The sequence below is a fragment of the Sander lucioperca genome, chromosome 9 (genome assembly GCF_008315115.2).
Source record: "Sander lucioperca isolate FBNREF2018 chromosome 9, SLUC_FBN_1.2, whole genome shotgun sequence".
In the NCBI taxonomy this organism is placed as follows: Eukaryota; Metazoa; Chordata; class Actinopteri; order Perciformes; family Percidae; genus Sander; species Sander lucioperca.
The window spans coordinates 17798698-17821023 of record NC_050181.1 but is presented as its reverse complement, the minus strand read 5'-3'; the positions used below and the strand labels follow the sequence as shown (position 1 = coordinate 17821023).

The 22326-nt window shown below is 39.4% G+C and overlaps 1 protein-coding gene across 1 annotated transcript in view; it reads left to right on the top strand.

Annotated features, from left to right (window-relative positions):
* The window catches only part of LOC116044936 (neuropilin-1a-like), a 104421-nt gene that overhangs the window by 54285 nt on the left and 27810 nt on the right, over nt 1-22326 (top strand). Inside the window, exons 7-10 of the mRNA XM_031292488.2 lie at nt 10376-10531; nt 14880-15024; nt 17810-17985; nt 18569-18724. Coding sequence (XP_031148348.1) covers nt 10376-10531; nt 14880-15024; nt 17810-17985; nt 18569-18724 — 633 coding nt within the window. The remainder of the gene's footprint in view (nt 1-10375; nt 10532-14879; nt 15025-17809; nt 17986-18568; nt 18725-22326) is intronic.

The following is a 22326-nucleotide window of genomic DNA, read 5'->3' as shown; positions in this document are numbered from 1 at the left end:
GGGTGAGGTTACCCGGTGGCAGTTTCACATGGCGGCAGACAGTGAGCTCATTATTCAGCTTTCACATATATCTGTAATCCTATTTTTCACTCTTCCTTAAATTACATTTTGTATTTGTATTATGTATTGGTTGTCGCTTGATTGTTTTTGAAATGCTCTATTTTATAATTTTGTAACCTTGTAATGGTGTGCCATGTTGGCCAGGTCTCCCTCGAAATGAGAAATTCCCTCAAGAGATTTTAATCTCAAGGGACTTCCTGGTTAAATAAAAATAAAAAATATTTTTAAAGATTGACAGAGGAATTAGCTGTAATGTTCAAGAAGAAATGCTAAAATACCTCTTGCAATAAAATCACCGAAGGTGAAACTTGCATGGCTCCTCTTAAACATACACAAATAAAACGTCTGTCTGCAAAAATGCTCAAAAGATCTGATCAGATACAAAACATTACTTACACTGTAAAAAAAATGTTTAAAAATATAAAAAATAAACGTTAAAAAATGGTCAAATGACTGGTAGCAACAGCTGCCAAACAAAAAACGTAAAATGTATGTAAAACGCCCTAATCAAATAAATGTCAATAACAATACATTTACAGTCATATTCATTCAAGGTTTAGCAGCAAAACACTGTAATTTTACAGATTTATTTTTTGGCATAATACTTAAAATAACAGTTGGGTTGTTAATTTAAAATGTCCAGAATTTTACAGACTTTTGTACACAATTTAAAAAAACTGAAAACTACTGTAAAAATGTTTTATCTATTTTCCGTAAAATTAATTTTTTTTCACAGTGTACTTTCAATGCCTCATTCGTACGAATGTGGCTCAAAAATGGCCAGTAGGTGCGTCTTTACAAGTTGTAGTGAATTGACGTCTAATTGAATACCATGATGTAAGCCCAGGAAAGGCTTCCTTCCCCTCCTGGCTTCAGGTATTTATAGACACCCTGCCGTTTGTCTTCAGCATCTCTTTGACGGCACCAGGAAGAGCTCAGCGATGTGCATCTGGAGAAGACATTTGGGCCCCGTGTGAGCGGGGGTTTGTTGTCGTAGTTGGAGCAGGGGGGAAACTGAAAGACAAAAGATCCTCCAGAGAGCATTAAAATGGTCTCGCTATCCAGAGCAGACCTCTGGAGGAATGCCTCGGTGAACTTCCAAACCCAGGAAATGTCAATGACACAAATCAGACTGGTGAACACGAAGTGTTAGGCCTATGTCTGAGTTTGGTTGGTGGCTGTGGTGAAAGACGTATTTCAAATTTGTTTATTAGGATAAACCCCTTGAAATGTACTATCATCTCATTTTCGAAGGGGTCCCATACATCATAATCATTACATAACAGAGTGTCAGGAAGAAAAGAAAATAATTATAGAAATAATATAGCAATAGAAATACAATAGAAATAAAATTATCAATACGACAACGTACATGCAACAGGGAGGTAAATAAAAAACTAAAAACACATGCATAGAGTCAACAAAACATTACAACCACTAGGTGGCCAAAATGGCCAATAATTAATAAACGGTAGTGTGAGTCGCTCACTAACTACAATCGGGTATGAACATTAGATATAAACACTAGGTATAGGGAATGACGGGATCATTGATAACACTGACAGTCCATCTTTAAGTGAGAAGACATAACATTCTTAAACATACCAAATATTGAAATTGATCTTAAATTCAACAGGTAAATGATTCCAATCTGCTGGAGCTTTAAACTTAAAAACTCTTTTGCCAAATGTTTTCTTAACATGAGGGACAGAGAAGTAGAGTTGAGCAGAGTGCTGAACTTCCTAGTTTGAGGTAAAAGGTACAAGATACTGTTAAGTGTCTTTGCCATGTGCTAATCATAAATCTAATTTATAATGCAATAAGTGAAGACTGGAGAGACCTAATTAGTCTGATGTTCATTCTGGAAAGAGACCTCGAGGCTGCTAAATGAAAGTATTTCAGAAATGAGAACAACATTCCTGCTGTTTCTTTCATCAATGCCAAAGTGTCATTTAACAACTGTAATGAGGTTTTATGGGCCCAGTGGTTATAAAAGCCACTCAGCAGATACATAACCATGTAAAACTTCCAAACAAAAACAATATTTTGTGATTTTCCAGCAAGTTGTGCCTCCTTAATTGGCGATTTTGGAGATAGGGTCGTCTAATTAGTGTGTTAAATTTTTTTGGTGGGATAAAAACCTCAAGGCTGCAAAAAGAAAGTATTTCGGAAATTTGAAAAAGAATTACAACATTGTTATTAATGTAAAGGTGTCAGTTTTGAAGGTATACATGTCACTAAACATGATCCCTGATTCTAGTAGGTCTGCTATTGTGCCCAGTGATGGCTGTTTCCCCTAGCCTGACAAGCCAGACCCACATCCAGATGTTGGGTCTGGGAACTCACCATTGGCAGGGCTCAATCCGAGGGGCGGGATAAACGGTTGTCTTTCAAATTCCCTCTGCACACAATAGGATAGCGTTACAACCAACCAGAGCAACGAAGAAGGTAGCAGAGTTAGTTGATAGATTAAACTTTGGCCGTATCCTGTCGGCAAAACTCTGAACACATCTTCCTTTTTTAAGAATGACTTCAGTGCCATTCTTTGTTCTTTTCTCAAAGAAAAGCTTAACTCCAAGTCTTCCAGAGTCGTGGCCAAAGCAGCAGCCATTTCCTTTGTTTTCAGATAGCAGGGAATTCACATGGAACCGTTGCAACTCTGCCATCATTATGTTAAGCCCGCCCACCGACTCTATACACGATGTGATTGGCCTGACTAGAGTTTGGTTTTTCCAGCTCGCAAGCCAACGGAGAGTTGCTAGACGACCCTGGCTGCAAATTACATTTGTTGCCGCTAGGGTGGCCCAGATTTCTAGGCTATGTTTCCCCTGGTTGGAGAAACAATTGACCAATCAGTGGCCATAGTGTGTGGGATTAAGAACGGGGATGTCCTCTTCCTAAACAGTTACGTTCATCAATCCATAAAATATATAGCAACAGAAAAATGGTGACAAATGTGGAAAAGACCAACACAAATACAAGTAAAACTTGTTGTAAGTCAATTAACAGAAATAATACTTCTTTATCACATTCATTGCACCTAAAATCCGTGTCAACTGAAAATGATGTTGGCTGGATTATTGGTTAGGGCAAAACGACAAAACAACCCCTTCTTCTCAACACTAAGTCAGCTAACATCAGTCTTTTATAAAGTACTTGAAAGCAATACTGACCTGAGTATCTGATATTTACTGTAGTATCAAAAGTAATTTTCTGATATTAAATGTCCTTCATTTTTTGAAGTGAAAGTAAAGAAAAACTTTGATCATGAACTTTATTGTGGCTTCCTTATAGTAAAGCATAATATTCAGGGTTTCCAAACCTTCGTAATCATCATATTCAGAGTCATGACATCAACAAAGAAAACTAAAACTAATTTTTTGTGAGGAAGAATCTTTCACTAAGTAGTAAGTAACGGGTAACGAAGATGCTGAGGGGAAATGCAGTGAAGTAAAAGTATACATTTTATTTAGGAAAAGTAGTGGAGTAACGAATGTACTTTGTTACATTGCAACAATGGCTAACATGAACACAAAGGAATGTTGAATGTAGGAAATAGAACAAAATGTCAATCGAGTGTGATTCCAAGGCTAATAAAAACACATCAAAACATTGTCAGTCATGCCGTTTTTATAAGAAGAGTAGTGCTAAGTAGTGAAAACTTTTTCTTTCCCCATGAAATCCCCTGCATCCCCAGACTGCAGCACTTTCTTAAGTAAACACTGAAACCTCAGATGAGACTTGAGTAAGTGGGCTCCTTCTTTTACTATCACTGCTAAAGCAGTATCCTGTTTTGGCAGGAAATAGCAGCATTTTTTTGTTCGGTCTCATTTAGCCATACTTGAGTGAATTATGTCCCCCTTTCCTGCATTTTGTTCCCTTCATTAAGAAGCTCTAAGTGTGACTATTTTCTGTGGAATTAATGTAGGCACTGCCAAGTGTTGAGTAATTAGAAGATGGAAGAGCAATTAGCCGTAGTCATTTGATAGAGGAAGTCTGGAGAATGGAGCTTTGCACGGCCGCTACAGGCCCGGGGACTACTGTAAGAGCTGAGGCTGTCCCTTTTTAAACTGGGGAAACATCACCAGCTCTTTATTCAAACTCTGAAACATTGTCTGCTTGTTTGTTTTTTTCACTTTTCAGACAGATCGTGTTGAACATACAGATACAGATAGCTTTATTTATCCTCAAAGGACAATTCAGTTTCTACTGTCCACCAAAACATAGCCTATACACCCACATTCATACTGCCAATCATCAGTGACAGAGGGAGCACAATAAAAGGGAATATAGGAAAGTGTGAGATCCAAAAGTATGCAGCAAGAAAAGTATTTTAAATAACAACGGAATTAAGACGATAAAGAACGATAAAGAGAGATAAGATGAAATAATAAAAAAAAAAAAAAAAAGTGCTGAGTGTATTGCACATTGTACATAACTAATTACAATCCAGCAGTTTAAAACACAGTTAGAGCTACAACTAATGATTATTTTTACTATCAGTTTTAATGACCACAGTTTTCTTGATTATTTGTACTCGGGAACCCCAAATATATTCCGTTTACTGTCGCATAAAACCAACCAAACCATCCTGAATGTTTGCATATTCCCTCAACCGTTGTTGCACATCCTGCCTTAACTGTGCAGCTTTCTTTTCTTATTGTTAAACAGTTATATTGTACATATTTGTTTAGGTTATTTTGTCTTTAAAGCTTTAGTGCGTAACTCTTTGATATTAATGAACGTCTGTTGCATTCAAGCCATTGCCAAATGAGTTGCTACAAAGCTAATTAATGGCGTTTTTCCTAGCATGGTACCTGCTCGACTCAGCTCGACTCTACTCAGCTTTTTTTTGGTTTTCCATTCTGATAAAAAGTCCCTGGTATCTGCCAACACATACTTTATTTAGTATCACCTCTGTCGAGGTTCCAAGCGAGCTGAGGCGATACCAAAAGGTGACGTGAAAACCTGCAGACTTCTGATTGGTCAGAGAGAATTGTCACTAATCACTGCGTCATCATTGCTATAGCGACAGACGGGGGTGTCCTGAACAAACCCACCATTTTTAAATAGTTTAGCCAGCTGTGTGTTTTTTTGCTGCCTCCATCTTCTTTAGAAACTAAATGTGTCTTCTGGTAAACAGCCACATGCAGAGAATCAAAAACAACACACCTTCCACGTTCTGTGTGTGTGTGTCGCATTAGGTCCCGGCAGTTTCCTGCGGCGTCACTATGACGACCAGCCACGCTCGCCTCACGCATGACGCGGTACTAAATCTGCAATGGAAAAAGGAGGACGGGGCACCGCAGCCGAGCTGAGTCAAGCAGGTACCATGTAGCGGAAAAACGCCATGACACTATCAGCTCCACACAACTCTCTCTGGATTTCTCAGTGTGACTATGTTCAGAAGATTGTGGCGTCCGGTGACTTTCCCACACAGAAACTTGAGTGAAGATAATGACCTCTTCTGAAGAGTCCATCATGTTTTTGCGTGGAGGATGGTTGGGGGGTGTGTGGTGCGCGGTCAGGGAAGGCTTGTATCATGTGGACGCGCTGACAGTTTTTTTTTGTCATTACTTAGAATTCCTCATGGGGGAGACAGAAACTACGCACTATAGCTTTAACAGAAATGTCCGTTTAAAGGTACAGAGTATATACTGTAAATCTACAGAATTTTCAGGCTTTGGATTAATAGAAATGTTTAGCGGAAAAGGTAGTGGTAATTTTCTGCCAGGACATTTTTCTTACAGTGTAAGGGGTCACAAGATGATTCAAAGCATAAGGAAGAAAAAAATATACCGTTTCACAAAAAAAAAATCTTTTTTCTGACCTTTCTCTTTTTTCTTGGGATACTTTCACCTCTTGATGCCTCTAAATAGCCTCAAGCATTAACCAATCTAAGATAGCAACACTCTTTGGTTGAACAGCGCATGTCCACACAGCAGACCTGTAATGCATTGCTTCATTTTAATAAAGGGTCACAAGCTAAGATGACTGGAAGCCACTTTACTGCATTTCTAAACTCAACTCTTGATGCTATAATGACCAACAGAAATGATCCAGTCCCATGTTTGTTACATTTCACAACAACACCTACTATACACACTGTCTCTGTTACATACAGTGTGTGTTGCGTTCGCGTGACACATCCTGTGGGAATGTAGATCAGAAGGCAGCTGGGAACGCCGGCGAGCGATCCCACAAAACAACGTTTCCCAGGGGTCTTGCTGTCAGTCACAGAGCCCACACAAACCCACGGGAAGCTATTTTCTTCTTGTTCTTCTCCTGAAAAAGCAGCAGTGGGAGAAGTTAAATAATGGCCTCGGGTCCCTTCCCATGTACAGTATCACATGGTAACGTCTCTATGGTTGTATAATTACACACCATATATCACAGGCAGCCCACATACTGAAGTGCTGTGTATTTTTATATGCAACTGATAATTTCCAAACTCAACAAACAAGCAATTTTGTTTAGTTAAAGTGGAATGAAATGGAGGGTCACCTCATTAAATACACAGTTATGGAAATAAATGGATTCCCATTCATGCCTTAATGCAGTTTGGAGGAACTTAATGTGATAATGGAGCTCCATTCTGACCTGCTGAAGTATTCTTAATTTAAGATGTAAGATTTCTGGACGGGTATGTATGTGAGTCACTGATTTAAAAAAGACCGCTGGAAGGCTTTCTGTTATCACTAGCACTCTCTTTGATGATAACTATCGTTTTAGTAATCTTTCATCAGTCATGTTTCTGGACGTTTCTTTGCTGCAGTGAGATAAAAGTACCTCAGCCAACTGAACAAGACTTTTTTTTATCTGTTATTTAGCCCTTGGATCATAATTTCGTGAGGAAACTGGGGAAACTATGACCACGAGATGCGGTAATGTCACTGTGATTTCACTTGGAGTAACTTATTTTAACAATTTCTTTGAACTGCTGGTGAAATAAGGATGGTTATAGTAGTTTATTTTTTAAAAACGTAAAACAAGTTACACCGCGATTTGATTTAAAGCCAAAAACTAGATTAAAACACTTGGATGGACGTTTTATATGGTGGAATTCTCTCTATTTTTAGGAAGTCTGGCAAATCATTTTAACTCAATCACACACAAGACAATGTGTTTAGTCAGTCGAGTCATACAGTAAATTCCTTTCAGCCACCAGAGAGATGTTGGCTATTTTAACATGTGACAGTTAATCGCCTTGTTTAAGCAGAAAACCACCAGGGTCTGTAGAGTTTTTGAGAGTTAAAAATATATTTGTGAGAGAGAAAAAAAACTAACAAATGGCAGGTGGAGGTTGAATAAAGTTTCCAGCAGCACTTTATCGTAAGAGGAGATATTCACTGTTGGAATAAAGATTACCAACAAAGTACTTAACATAATAATGTTAAAAGCTGTAGCCTACTTAAAGTGATGCTTGGTTTTCTATGAACTGTATGTTTGGCATAATGACAGAATTCATTTAAGTTTTAAGATAATGGCTGTGAACAACTGAGTTTCCAGATGTGTGACATGGAAACCTTAACCTTTGTTCTGGTTCATTTGTGTGTGTTTTTTTTTTTGTGACTGAGAATTCATAATCTTTAGTGATTGCGGTTTTGTGCAGTATATGGTTCTGTGCCAACATTAACTAGCTTCTTACTGTAGCTGACTAAGAGTTGGTTGAGGTTTAACCCTGACATATTGACCTTACCCTCTGACATTTTGGGAAATATGCTTGCTGTTTGTTATCCTACAAAGTCACATAAGAGGGTGATAACCGTTTCATCTTTGTCATTACAGAGATCTAGGACGCGTTAAGATTAGCTTAGCACAAAGACTGGAAGCAGGAATAAACTGCTTGTCTTTTTGAATGTTACATGTTTTATCAAGCTTATAGCCTACTCAAATGTGCGAATGAGGAAGTTTTTATTTTTACTTTTCTTTCGACATTGATATCTCCACACTGGATTAACAGAGTTTTACAACAAATGAAAGAAGAAACGTCCATCTCCTTTCATTTGTTTGCTATTTGAACTGCGAAGATAGCTCTTACCAGTCTCTTCCAATGTTAGTTTATATCAAGACCTTTGGACCCTTGGAACATTGGACCCTGGAACACTGGACCCTTGGAACATTGGATTCTTGCAACATTGGACCCTTGCAACATTGGACCCTGGAACATTGGATCCTTGGAACATTGAACCCTGGAACATTGGATCCTTGGAACATTGGACCCTTGGAACATTGGACTCTTGGAACATTGGACTCTTGGAACATTGGACTCTTGGAAGATTGGACCCTTGGAACATTGGACTCTTGGAAGATTGGACCCTTGGAACATTGGACTCTTGGAACATTGGACCCTGGGAACATTGGACTCTTGGAACATTGGATCCTGGGAACATTGGACTCTTGGAACATTGGACCCTGGGAACATTGGACTCTTGGAACATTGGACCCTGGGAACATAGGGATGACCCCTTATCAAGTTAGCGAGATAGCCACTATTAAATTCAAGAATTACGGGGGGTTTATCCACAGTCACAGGCTAGCAGTTTCCTCCTGCTTGCAGTCTTTGTGCTAAGTTAGGCTAACCGGGACCTCTCTGCACTACTCTACTTTAGATCTCAGAAAAACTTGTATATTTAGTTTTATTAAGCTGACTCTTTTCATGTTCTGGAGTATAAACCAGGGTGAAACAGTGTACCATGTTGTTCACCTAAACCCACAATACTTCTGTTTTTTTTTTTTAAATCCAGCTGTTATGTATTTAGTCCTTATTTACTCTTACAAAATCTGCTGTTGTTCTGACACAACCTCTTACACGCACACACACACACACACACACACACACACACACACCACAGGTCACACAATAGTCATTAGTGATGCTCGTGGACAACCATAAAATTGATCCTGAGCTGGTTCCCACACACTCACTCATTCTCTCTCTCTCTCTCTCTCTCTCTCTCTGACACACTCACTCACACACACACACACACACACACACACAGAGACTCTTCTAGACATCCTTGTGGATCAGCAGCCTGAGGCTCAAACCTCAGTGCATCTCTGACTCAACAGGCCTGAATTAAACACATGACCTAAATCAAATGTCACGCTCCATCCATTTCTAGGAAAAGGGAGTTTTGTTTATAATAAAATGTCAATAACAAGCCAAAGGGAATCACCTAAGAAATGTTTTCTCTCTTTTTACTGTAAATTTTACATCGAGAGGACTAGTGTTTCTCACCATGGAGATGTTATGGAAGAGAACATGATTGAGGAGAGTACTCATGCCTTACAACTCTAAGCAGTTTAGTTGTGGAGTATATGACTGCATAATGTTCCTGTAAAGCTCTTTGTTTTGTGTCAGGGAGGCGGTCGTCTTAAGAAGCGGTGCTGCCTTTCTCTCCAGCGTCCTGCTCTGATTTTTCACTGTCTGCTTATGGACGGATCACGGTATAATTAATGAGATCTGAGCCTCTTGTTTCCCATGTGCTTTAAGTGAAACATGGTGCAAGCCAGTGTTGTATTTTACTGTAAAGAAAATAATATGCTTTGGCTCTTTATGTAGAAGCTGGGACTAAGCAATTCATTAAACTTTCATATTATATTTTGTTTGTAAAAAACTTGAGACATTTTTTCTTCTTCCTTTTGATGCAGTTGCACACTTTGACACTTTAAAATCTGCCTCGAACAATCACAATCTTATGCTTGAGCAGCCTGGGATTTAATCAGGCTTCAAAAATTCATTTTTTGCAAATTCAGGCTTTCATTTCCTTTCTTAAAAGCTTTTTGACAGTACTAAGAAGGGGAAAGCATTTCTCATTTGCTGTCTCCAACTGGAGTTTTGGATCACAAATCTACTTCTTTTACCTCGAGGCCAGTGGTTCCCAACTTTCTTATACATACATTCCAAAAAATGAGTTAATTCAAATTCATTTCAAACTTGATTTTATTCAACACTATTACTTATATAAAAGCGGATGTCAGTGTTTAAGTCAGTTTGGCCAACAGTTTGCTACCACTTATGAGTGGCAAAGGTTGGTTGTTTATACATAACTTTAACCTCTATATTTCGACTATTTATACATAACTTTTAGCTTACTTTAGTTAAGGCTTCTTTTCTTGCTCGCTAACTACTTCTGACACACTCTTATTTGTAACATATTGTTTTCAGGTGTTACAGCTGACTAAATATGTGAATAGATTTCATTAATCAAATCATGATTTCATTTTTGTCAAATGAGTACCAGAAGGTCCGAACCTCGCCTTTAATCCTGTCTGAATTCTTCCGTTGACCTTGTATTTCCTGTGTTTCCAGGTGGACTTGGGATTTCTGCGATTCGTCACAGCTATCGGGACACAGGGAGCGATCTCCAAAGAGACCAAGAAGCACTACTATGTCCGCTCCTACAAAGTGGATCTGAGCTCCAATGGAGAGGACTGGGTCACCATGAAGGAGGGCTCCAAGCAGAAGGTAAGGATGAGCAGTGGTGGGAGATGTATTCACATCCTTTACTTAAGTCAAAGTACTAATACTGTAAAAAATACTCTGGAAAAAATACTCTGTTACAAGTATAAGTCCTGCATTGAAAATGTTTCTTAAGGTATAAAGGCATCATCAGCAAATTGTACTTAAAGATGATTTATTTGGGGCTTTTATGGCCTTTAAATGATAGGATAGCTTGAAGACAGGAAAGGGGTCACAGAGGGGGGACGACATGCAGCAAGGGGCAGCGGGTTGGATTCGAACCCGGGCCACTGCCAAGGACTTAGCCTACATGGGGTGCACACTCTACTGGATGAGCCAGAGGTCACCCCAGAAAAATGTACTTAAAGGTCCCATGGCACGAAAATGTCACTTTATGAGTTTTTTTAACATTAATATGAGTTCCCCCAGCCTGCCTATGGTCCCCCAGTGGCTAGAAATGGTGATAGGTGTAAACTGAGCCCTGGGTATCCTGCTCTGCCTTTGAGAAAATGAAAGCTCAGATGGGCCGATCTGGAATCTTCCCTTTATGACGTCATAAGGGGAAAGGTTACCTCCCCTTTCTCTGATTTGCCCGCCCAGAGAATTTGGCTCACCCATGAGAGAGAGAGAGACATCATGGCTTGAAAACGAGCGAAGCATGGCAGTTGGTCAAGGCCACTAGGGGACAACTAAGGTCTATATAAAAGATACTTCAGATACAGTATTAGGGGACCACTAAGGTCTATATAAAAGAGACTTCAGATACAGTATTAGGGGACCACTAAGGTCTATATAAAATAGACTTCAGATACAGTATTAGGGGACCACTAAGGCCTATATAAAAGAGACTTCAGATACAGTATTAGGGGACCACTAAGGTCTATATAAAAGAGACTTCAGATACAGTATTAGGGGACCACTAAGGCCTATATAAAATAGACTTCAGATACAGTATTAGGGGACCACTAAGGCCTATATAAAATAGACTTCAGATACAGTATTAGGGGACCACTAAGGCCTATATAAAAGAGACTTCAGATACAGTATTAGGGGACCACTAAGGCCTATATAAAAGAGACTTCAGATACAGTATTAGGGGACCACTAAGGCCTATATAAAAGCATCCAAAAAGCAGCATGTCATAGGACCTTTAAAGTATTCAAAGTAAAAGTACTCAATGCAGAAGAATCCTCACATTTTAGAAACAGTTGTGTGTTTAATGGTCTAATCATTGTAAATGTACATAGTTACATTCCCCCAGTAATGAGTGACTCTGTGAGGATGGCTGAATCAGTGTTTTCCAGGGCTGACAGCATTTGGCAGCATCACTAATCTGAGCCTTGACTGAAATGAGTGCGCTGAAAGTCTCATCAAAATCAGAATGCATTTCTGTGGAGGAACACTGGTCTGGAAGTCGTCTCAGTGACACTGGTGCGGAGATAAATTGATAGCTTCCAGAGTTTTTCATTACAGGACATGTTGATAGACATGGTACAAGTACAAACAAACCAGCATCATGTCAAAGTCTCAACTCCTTTTAAATCCAGCCATTGCAAATCCTGCACTCAACCCATTCAGCCTTTTTTTTCTTTCCTATGCAACAGTTATTTTGTTTTATTTTGTTTTCCTGTATTTATTGTTTATTTCATATTAATGTTGAATATGTCAGTTTGTTTGTTTGTTTATGTACGCACCTTTCACCAAGGCAAATTACACATAAGTGTAAGTGGTAAAGGCGCTGACACACCAACCCGATTATCGGCCGTCGGACAGTCTGGCGAGGTCGGTGACTCGAGTCTGTTCGGTGTGTTCACGCACAGAACGTACGCTCAAGTCGGCGTCTCTTTGGTGTGTTCTGAGGCACTTTTTTGACCAAGTCGGGGGGACTGATCAGTCTGCCTTTTCTGCCGACGGTCAGTCGTCGGGTTGGTGTGTCAGAGCCTTAAAACGTTTTCTCATTTCTTTTCTGAAGAGTTATCCAGGTTACTCCAATGCCTCACGTTGAACAGCCAGTTTCACTTCTGTTTTTGTTCTGTTAGAGCACAGCAGCTTGCCAGTTATTTCAAATGAAAGTTAAAAGTCAAGAGTCTTAAGTCACGAGTCGGGGTCAAACCACATTCTGCTCTACCTAGGAGTTTATTTACAGTCAGCTGATTATTATACACGTTATCTGGCTATTTGTGCAGTGTTTAAGGCTTTTTGAATAGCAGTATAGATTTGAGCCGGAGGAATAAACTACCTTAATACCAGCGGTGGAAGAAGTATTCAGATCCTTTACTGAAGTAAAAGTACTAATACATAACTGTAAAAATACTCTGTTGCAAGTAAATGTCCTGCATTGAAAATGTTATTTAAGTAAAAGTATGTAAGCATCATCAGGAAAATGTAGTTAAAGTATTAAAAGTAAAAGTACTAAGATGCAGAACTCTCCTCCCATTGTAGAAAGTGTAAAGGATCCAACCAGTTGTGTGTTTAATGGTCTAATCATCTCAGCTGGACTTGTAGCCGTTATATTGTTGGCTAGTTTACTTTAGAATCAAACATCAGATTTTATAAACTACATGTGTTTTGTGTGCAGAAATCTTAATGTGTAAAGTAACTAGTAACTAAAGCTGTCAGTAATGTAGTGGAGTAAAAAGTACAATATTTCTCTCTGAAATGTAGCAGAGTAGAAGTAGAAAGTGGCATGAAAAGAAAAGACTCCAGTAAAGTACAAGTACTTCAACATTTTGACTGAAGTACAGTATTGGAGTAAATGTACTTAGTTACATTCCACCACTGCTTAATAGAATAAAGGCTACTGTTATACACAATGCTGAAAGTAATGAAAAGGCTGCAGCTGGATGAGCTGTGTTGCAGTACTACGACACACTGTAGTCATGGGCAACCTGAATACAAAAAGCATTTCCAACACCGGAGTATTAGCAGTAGCAACAGAAGTAGCACATGTGATACTAATAGTGGAGGAAGCAGGAGTAATCACAGTAGTAGCAGCATATAAAGGCCAGTGGGGTTTTTGCTGTTGCCGTAGTGATAGTGGAGACAGTAGCTGCCACAGCGGATGACTCGGCATCAGCAGGAGTTGCAGTAGCAGTGGTAAAATATCAAGTACCAGCAATGTTTTCACTACCAATAGAAGTAGTACTATTGTCAAAAGGGGTAGCAGCAGCAGCATTTGCTTCAGTAGTAGCAGCAGTAGTAGTAGTGACAATGCTGTTAAAGTACTGTAGTAGTACTGATGGCAGTGATAGTAAGTAGTGGTAGTGATAGTAGAATCAGAATCAGAACTACTTATATTATACACTATAATAATCCATTCATCGTTTAAGTCATTTTTTAAGAAAACATTCAATAATTCCAGCTTCAAAAGTAGTAGCAGTAGTAATATTCATAGTGCTAGTATTTTCTTATCTTCAAGGGGTGGCAGGCAGTGTTAGTAAAAGTAGCAGTAGTAATATTCGTAGTGGCAGTGTTAGTAAAAGTATTAGTAGTAATATTCATAGTGACAGTGTTAGTTAAAGTATTAGTAGTAATATTCATAGTGGCAGTGTTAGTAAAAGTAGCAGTAGTAATATTCATAGTGGCAGTGTTAGTTAAAGTAGTAGTAGTAATATTCGTAGTGCAGTGTTAGTTAAAGTATTAGTAGTAATATTCATAGTGGCAGTGTTAGTTAAAGTAGTAGTAGTAGTAATATTCGTAGTGGCAGTGTTAGTTAAAGTAGTAGTAGTAATATTCGTAGTGGCAGTGTTAGTTAAAGTAGTAGTAGTAATATTCGTAGTGGCAGTGTTAGTTAAAGAAGTAGTAGTAATATTCATAGTGGCAGTGTTAGTTAAAGTAGTAGTAGTAATATTCGTAGTGGCAGTGTTAGTTAAAGAAGTAGTAGTAATATTCGTAGTGGCAGTGTTAGTTAAAGAAGTAGTAGTAATATTCATAGTGGCAGTGTTAGTTAAAGTAGTAGTAGTAATATTCATAGTGGCAGTGTTAGTTAAAGTAGTAGTAGTAATATTCATAGTGGCAGTGTTAGTTAAAGTAGTAGTAGTAATATTCGTAGTGGCAGTGTTAGTTAAAGTAGTAGTAGTAATATTCCTAGTGCAGTGTTAGTTAAAGTATTAGTAGTAATATTCGTAGTGGCAGTGTTAGTTAAAGTATTAGTAGTAATATTCATAGTGGCAGTGTTAGTTAAAGTAGTAGTAGTAATATTCATAGTGGCAGTGTTAGTTAAAGTAGTAGTAGTAATATTCATAGTGGCAGTGTTAGTTAAAGTAGTAGTAGTAATATAAAAACCATCTGTGGTAACAACAGTCAGAAGAAGTAGCGCAGTAGCCTAAGCACTGAACTGTAATATTGTGTTCAGATCTTCCAGGGGAACCACAACCCGACAGACGAAGCTCGCTCCTTCTTCCCCAAACAGACTCTGGCCCGCTACATCCGCGTGCGCCCCATGTCCTGGGAGCAAGGCATCTGCATGCGCTTTGAGATCTACGGCTGCAGAACGTCAGGTAACCCGACACTCCCAGCACACGCACTCACACACACAGTCTGTATGATGCCAAGCTACGCACCCAGCTTTAACTCTTGATGCATTGATTTATGTTTTTTCAATAACTCTGGCACTGGAATCACAATTCATTCACATATGTTGTGCATTTTCTTTCTTAATTAATTTTCCCTCTCCCCACATGATACATGCAAAAACAATTTTCAATTTTCAATTTTTCAAAAAAAAGAAAATTCACTTTTTGGCTTAGTTTTTGGTAAACAGAAAACAATAACCACACTAAAGCTCACAATTTTCCATCCATAAATGTATATTATTTAATGTAACATCCAAATTTAAACAATACATGTTGTGAAAAGTACACAATTTTAACTTTCTTAACAATCGAGGAACTTTTGCAAATACAAGTTACTATGTTAAACTAGGACTTTACTTTTCACAACTGCAATACGATTTTACAAAGACAAACGTTCTTTTACAGACATTACGTGCACTCTCCTAACCCTGGGATGCATACAATGTTCTCACTTTTGCACATCGTGAATCAAACTAACATCTTTTTGGCTGGCGAATGAAAACCTCCTGCTGCTCTCTGTTGATTTAAAATAATCACCGCTTCCATGGCGAGTGCAAACTCCTGCAGAGGGACACCGTTATTCATTACTGAGGAGCAGAGGAAAATCATGCCTCATTACTCCTCCCCTAACATTATATGAGCCTCAGTCCTTGATGTGCTACAAGCAACTCTCAGCAGGAGCGCTCCATAACGTAGATATTCGGCTCTAACTCATCGGAAAACAGTGCTAGACAGGTGATTCAGGAGTCATAATGACACAACTGGGAAAGCGTGTGCGGTGTGCAAGTACTGAACTATCATTCACTCCCAAACCTGTAACCTTAAACTTCCTCATTTTGACCAACATTTTATCCCATTTCTGTATGTAATCCTAAACTAAACTTATCCAAATCCTGCAATTTAAAAAAGTAATAAAATACAGGAAAGACAAGCTCCCTTTTGCTCATTTAAACCATTCATTTCTACCCCTGGGGGTACGTTTTGTACTCATAAGCATGGAAATACAGGAACACACACAGACAGTACTGTAGGGGGCTTCCATAAAGAACACTGAGTAGCTGTATATTCACATTGTGGAGGAATGAACGTCCTTAGGAGCTGTTGTTAAGCCCCAGATATAAGTCTGGAAGCATTTGTCAAATACTAATACCACACTGAGACCACAACGGTTTGGTTCCGGATATTAGATCTAGCTTGTTGTGGATAATGGACTCAATTTGGCTTGCAGTGACCAGACCATTGTGTCCACATACTTTAGAGTTAAATTAACTTTTTTCATTCCGAGAAAACAAAAAGCACAGCTAACGTCTCTCAATTCTTCAGTAACTAACACTAAGTGCTGTGGCATTTGATAAGACTTCAAACTGCTCCATCTGGTACTCAAACTGGACTTCCTGGATCATATCTCACCATCTCACTTGTACCTGTAGCAATGTTGCCCTTTGAATTTCTGTTACGTGGGGCTGTTTTTGCTCTGAACAGCCTCTATTAAGAAGCAATTGTTAGTCTGAACACGGCCTTTGGAAGAGTAGGAACAGTAGGAGAAGTAGTAATACCGAAGCACAAATCATACACTCTGTGCCGACAAACATGTGAACACCTCGGTCTGCTAATGGATGTACAGTATTGTGCACCTTGTAACCCTGTTACAAAAAGAAAAATTCAAAAGTGACACATGAAAGGGAGTGCAACAATAGCCTGGATGACAACCGCATACAAGCAAATGAATGACATATTTCACTCCAATACAGACTGCAGGACAGGGAGTGAGTCTTTATGTACTGGCTCATTCAGAGCATTGGCAACTTTGACTTCTCATGAAGGGCATTGAAACGTCGCCAAGAAGCCTTTGAGCATCTGCAATGTCTTAATAAGTAAAAAATAAGTCATCGATATTGTGAAATAAGCAATGCAAATGATTACGGACGTGTATAACTCAAATTGGAAATAAAACTGGTGCACACAAAAAATGTGAACACCTCTGTGTATGCAGACACCTTATGAAGTATAAACAGAACCATTTGCACTTTTGAGTATAGAGCAGTCATACCAGTGCTCGTAGTTTTATCGGTATGAATGGAAATAGTAACAGTAAAAAACAGTAAAAAACTAAGGCTGGGCAATATATCGATATTATATCAACATCGATATATGAGGCTGGATATCGTCTTAAATTTTGGATATTGTAATATCGAGATATCGAGATATGACACAAGTTTTTAAAGGCTTCATTACAGTAAAGTGATGTCATTTTCTGAACTTACCAGACTAACTAGCTGTTTTATTGTTTGTATCCACATTATTGGTGATTATTTATCAAAACTCTCATTGTGTAAATATTTTGTGAAAGCACCAATAGTCAACCCTACATTATCGACATCAATGTAATTTGGTCAAAAGTATCGTGATATTTGATTTGTTCCATATCGCCTAGCTCTACCTCATACATATTTATATGTACAAAACCCTACATTATTCCATGTTCAAGCATGCTCCCAGATATGATAAATGAGTCTCTGGTGTTTTTACTCTTGAGTTTAAACACTGCAGCAGTGGCCAGAGGCCATCGACTAAAACTGCTGACTAAAGCATGATAAGGATGGCAGTAGCCTTCCTTATCATACTGTACGCCTTTTAAAAGTTTCTAACCCACCACTGCCCTCATTCTCTCTCTCTCTCTCTCTCTCTCTCTCTCTCTCTCTCTCTCCAGACTACCCCTGTTCAGGGATGCTGGGGATGGTGTCAGGCCAGATCTCAGACGCTCAGATCAGCGCTTCGTCGTACGCCGACCGGGGCTGGGTGGCTGAAAACGCCCGCTTGTTGACGGGGAGATCGGGCTGGACCGGGCAGCAAACCAAGCAGCCCTTCAGAAACGAGTGGCTACAGGTGGGGTTCATACTAGTCTCGCATTGCAGACCTTCCTCCGCAGCGCTACGGAGGAGGGTCTGGCTAGTCCACACAGCATTCCGGGATGGGAGAAAAACGTGCTCTGGTTTATTGCCATTTCTTTAAACCAATCACAATCGTCTTGGGCAGCGGACTCAATGATGGTGCCTCTGTAAAATAGCCTCTGGAAGGAACTTGTTTTGGTGGAACATGTGTACGTTCAAAAGTAGTTTTAGTCGTGCAACAGAAAACTCAGATTGGACAGATAGTCTAGCTAGCTGTCTGGATTTACGCTGCAGAGATCTGAGGAGCAGTTAACCATAGTCCTCACAAATCCACCAGAGATTAGAACGCCAACACAAAGAAAGAAGAAGGGGACGGACATCCGGCCAAAAAGAAAGGGACTTCCGGCAGAATTTTTGGCGGCACCTGAACAATCCCGTAAATGAAACGTTGTCAATATTAGGTTAATTCGGAACTTTACAAGTGAGAATCAGGTTGCCTGTCTGTCTGTTAGTCAGTTAAGTCCGCTCATCATTTAGTCAAACCAAGCATTGTTTCCCTTCCTCGTCCTCCCTGGCAGGTGGATCTGGGCCAGGACAAGATGGTGAGCGGCGTGGTGATCCAGGGAGGGAAACACCGCGACAGGAACGTCTTCATGAAGAGGTTCAGGGTGGGACACAGCCTGGACGGAGATGAGTGGACCATTGTTAAGGAGGACAACACCACCAAGCCCAAGGTTGGTCTGACATGTGCATGCATCATGTACATATTAAATGTTTAAATGCCCATCCATTAGAGATGTCTTACTTTTAAGGATGTTAGTTTTTACTAGGTAGTATCTGACCCACATTTAACCCTGGTCAAGGGAAGGGTTGCCAAGTCAGGTTGGATGACAAGTGTTGACCCTTTATCAGATCAACTGCCAACACAGTTCTGACACATGTTACTGTGCTGCTCTGAAAGTTGTATAGTTGTATCAGCCATAAGTTTGTCAGGCTTTGTGATTGTGTATTTGACAGTATATGATATATGGAACCCAATCATATACTGTAAGTGGCACTTTTAGAATTGGTGCAACAGCATCAATGTCAAAAAAATAGCTTCATTTATCCATAACAGCTTCTTTTTCTTTTCTTTTTTTACAATGTTTTTTTATTAATTTTTCATTGCAATTACAATTTTCAACAACCCCCTCCCCCCTTTCCAAACCCACAACAAAAATGTGACAGTATCACAATAGCAGCTCCCCTCTCAAATCCTCAAATGGCCTCCAGATTTTCTCATACGCCCACAATTTTCCTCTCAATATATATGTCCGTCTCTCCATGGACATAGATTGCACCATATTCTTGATCCAAGCACCAATTGTAGGTACCTCCATTTGCTTCCAGTCCTCCCTAGTCCTTTTTGCCTGTAGTATAGCAAAATGAATACATTTATATTCTTGGGGTTTCAGATTCAGATTTGTTGAAAACAGGTGCAGCAAAATCATCTTAGGGTCAAGTGGAATGTTTGTCAGTTGTAGATGTATTTAAAAGCAAATGAAGAAGGCACTAAAAGCATTTAGGATGTGAAAGGTCTCATATGTACTCCAATACTGAAATGGTTCCACTTTTTCATCCACTTTTGGCTCTTCCTCCTTCTCCCGTTTTCTCTATATCATACTGTATCCATGCTCTCCGTCTCCTTCAGTAGCAGTATGAGGAAATACACTGATTAACAGAGAGTAAATTGCACAGGAGACAGATCTAATGTTGTTGACATTAAGTAAAACCTCCTCTTACTGTGATCTGTAATTCCCTGGAAGCCAACAGACAGACGCTCGACGGGCCGCAACACCGCTACTGGAACGAAATGTTTGACACACAAATTATAGACTGCTATTCATATGAACTCTGTCTGTTGTTTGTTGGATGCCTCTGTATGACACACTCAACAAAATTTTGACAATAAGGAAAGCTTTCAAGGGGAAATTGAGTTGTTGTAGAAGCAAATCATATTATGTGTAGACAGAGCCGGATTAAATGGAAAGATTACATGAGGCATGCTGCATTTTTCGGCCCCCCTCCAAATGGATACTTTGTTATTTGGTGAATGAACAAGATTACTTTTAACAGCCACATGATTATCATGCTTATTTTTTTAGTTTAATGAATCGTTTTTAGGCTCATTTGAAGGGGCTGAGAGAAAGTTGTGTAAAGCCTCTCTTTGTCGTTTTCTTTCTTCTTTTTCATTTTCTTTTTTTCTGCTTTGCTGCACCCGAAGGCATCCCAGAAACGTGATAATCTAACCGTTATGGCTAACCAACTATTGTGTTTTACTCAAAGTAAACGTAAAATAGCTTCATAGAGGTTGCCCTCTCATGTTGTTGGAGGTTGTTAGGGCTGTATGCAGTCTGAGAGGAAGACTGCAGGCACTACTAAGGACTAAAAAACTCCAATCACCTCCTCTGTGTGTTTTTCAGGTGGAAAGAAAATCTATCAGACCATCAATCGAAGGCATACGATAAGATGAGCTTTTATTGATCCCCAGAGGGGAAATTCAGGTGTTGCAGAAGCCCAAGACAGAAATGAGTACAGATAAATATGGATGAAAAAAATATATTTATTATAATAAGAGGTATATACAACTAAAATAAGAGTAAAAGTAAAAATGGAAACTATACAAGAGCAATAAAAGGCAAATGTATGATAAGGCACTTTAAGCAGTGTTTTTTGTAGTATTAATTATATTACAATTATCAGGTTTCTATAAAAGAAAACTAAACATGATTTTAAATAAGGTTAGTTTTTTTCTTTCTTTAATAACTCATCTGAAACCTTTTCACTACCTTTATATGTAGAAGTGAAGGGCCATCTTACAGCGGTTGAGGTTGTTCAGAATAAACAGAAGACGTGTGTGGTTAGAATGAGTAGTAATGGAACATCAGCAGAACATGTGAAGGACACAATGCAGTACTGCTCTTCTACTGTTTGATTTGAAAAAAGATTAGACCCCAACAGTCCGTCTCAGTCTCTAACCTTGTCTTGGCGATTGAAGCGACTCTCATTCTGATCCTGGAGAGGAAATTCCTGTCCTTTCTTTGGAGCCCTAGCTTCCTCTCTGCGGCTGGCCCCGTTGGTGCGACGTCCTCCTCTATGTGTTCCAGATGGCAGGGTGGAGGGTGAGGCTGGCTGTCAGAATCCTGCTGATTTACTGCAGACGGAGATCTAGATGCTCCTCTGTCCGCTCACTCATCCTCCCTGCTCCGTTTCCTGTGTCTTTTTATAAAAACCTCTTCAAAAGCCGAGGCAGGAAGGCTCATTGAGGCCCTGGCTGCTACTCTGCATACGTTTATACCAGAGATGGTCCGATACCATTTTTTCCTTCCCGATACTGATTCCGATACCTGAACCTGTGTATCGGCCGATACCGAGTACCAATCTAATACTAGTGTGTCATATATTTGATTATGTTTTAACAGCTGTATACTACTATCCCTGTCTGGATGTGATATGATGATACAGACTAAATGAACGCCACAGAACTTTCTTTTATTATCCAGTTTGACAGTCAGTCATAACTGAAAAAGAACATAAATAAACTACTTTAAAGTAGATTTTCTTCTGGTCTCAACTACGTGGTATCAGATCGGTGCATAACCTCCAGTACTCACCGATAGCGATAGCAGCAATTTAGGCGGTAACAGAGGCTTTTCTGATTCTGGTATCGGAACATCTATAGTTCATACACGCCTTGGCTCGCACATGGACAACACTGCATATGCTCATGCATAAATATAAAGTGTGTACCGCGAGGGCGTAACTTTGGTTTGAGAAGTGGGGGGGACATAAAACAGAGGGTCTGGGGGTCCTCCGCCATTTGATTCCCATTTCCTGCATTGCTACATACATTTAGGGACTATGATGATACAAAATCCAGGAAATAATTCAGTTGATCATAATGATAAATTCCTCCATAAAGAATAGTACTAAACTATGTATGAAAAATATGTCTTACTTTCTTTATTGTTTAACGTATACACATTACCAAGACATATAAATAAAATATCAAACAAATTTGAATGTGGGGTGGGGGCACACACACACAAACGTTTTTTGGAAAGTGGGGGGGACTTTACCTGTTTACACTGATAATGTGACTTCTTACTTATTCATATAAAGTATGGATAAACATATAAAGTTAAGATGTTCAAAGCAGCATAAAAACACACACACACACACACACACACACACACACACACACGCTAAGGCATGGATACCCGACCCGAGCCCGACAGGTCCCGACAGGTCCCAACGGACCGGGCCGGGTTCGGACAGATATTAAGAAATGATGTTG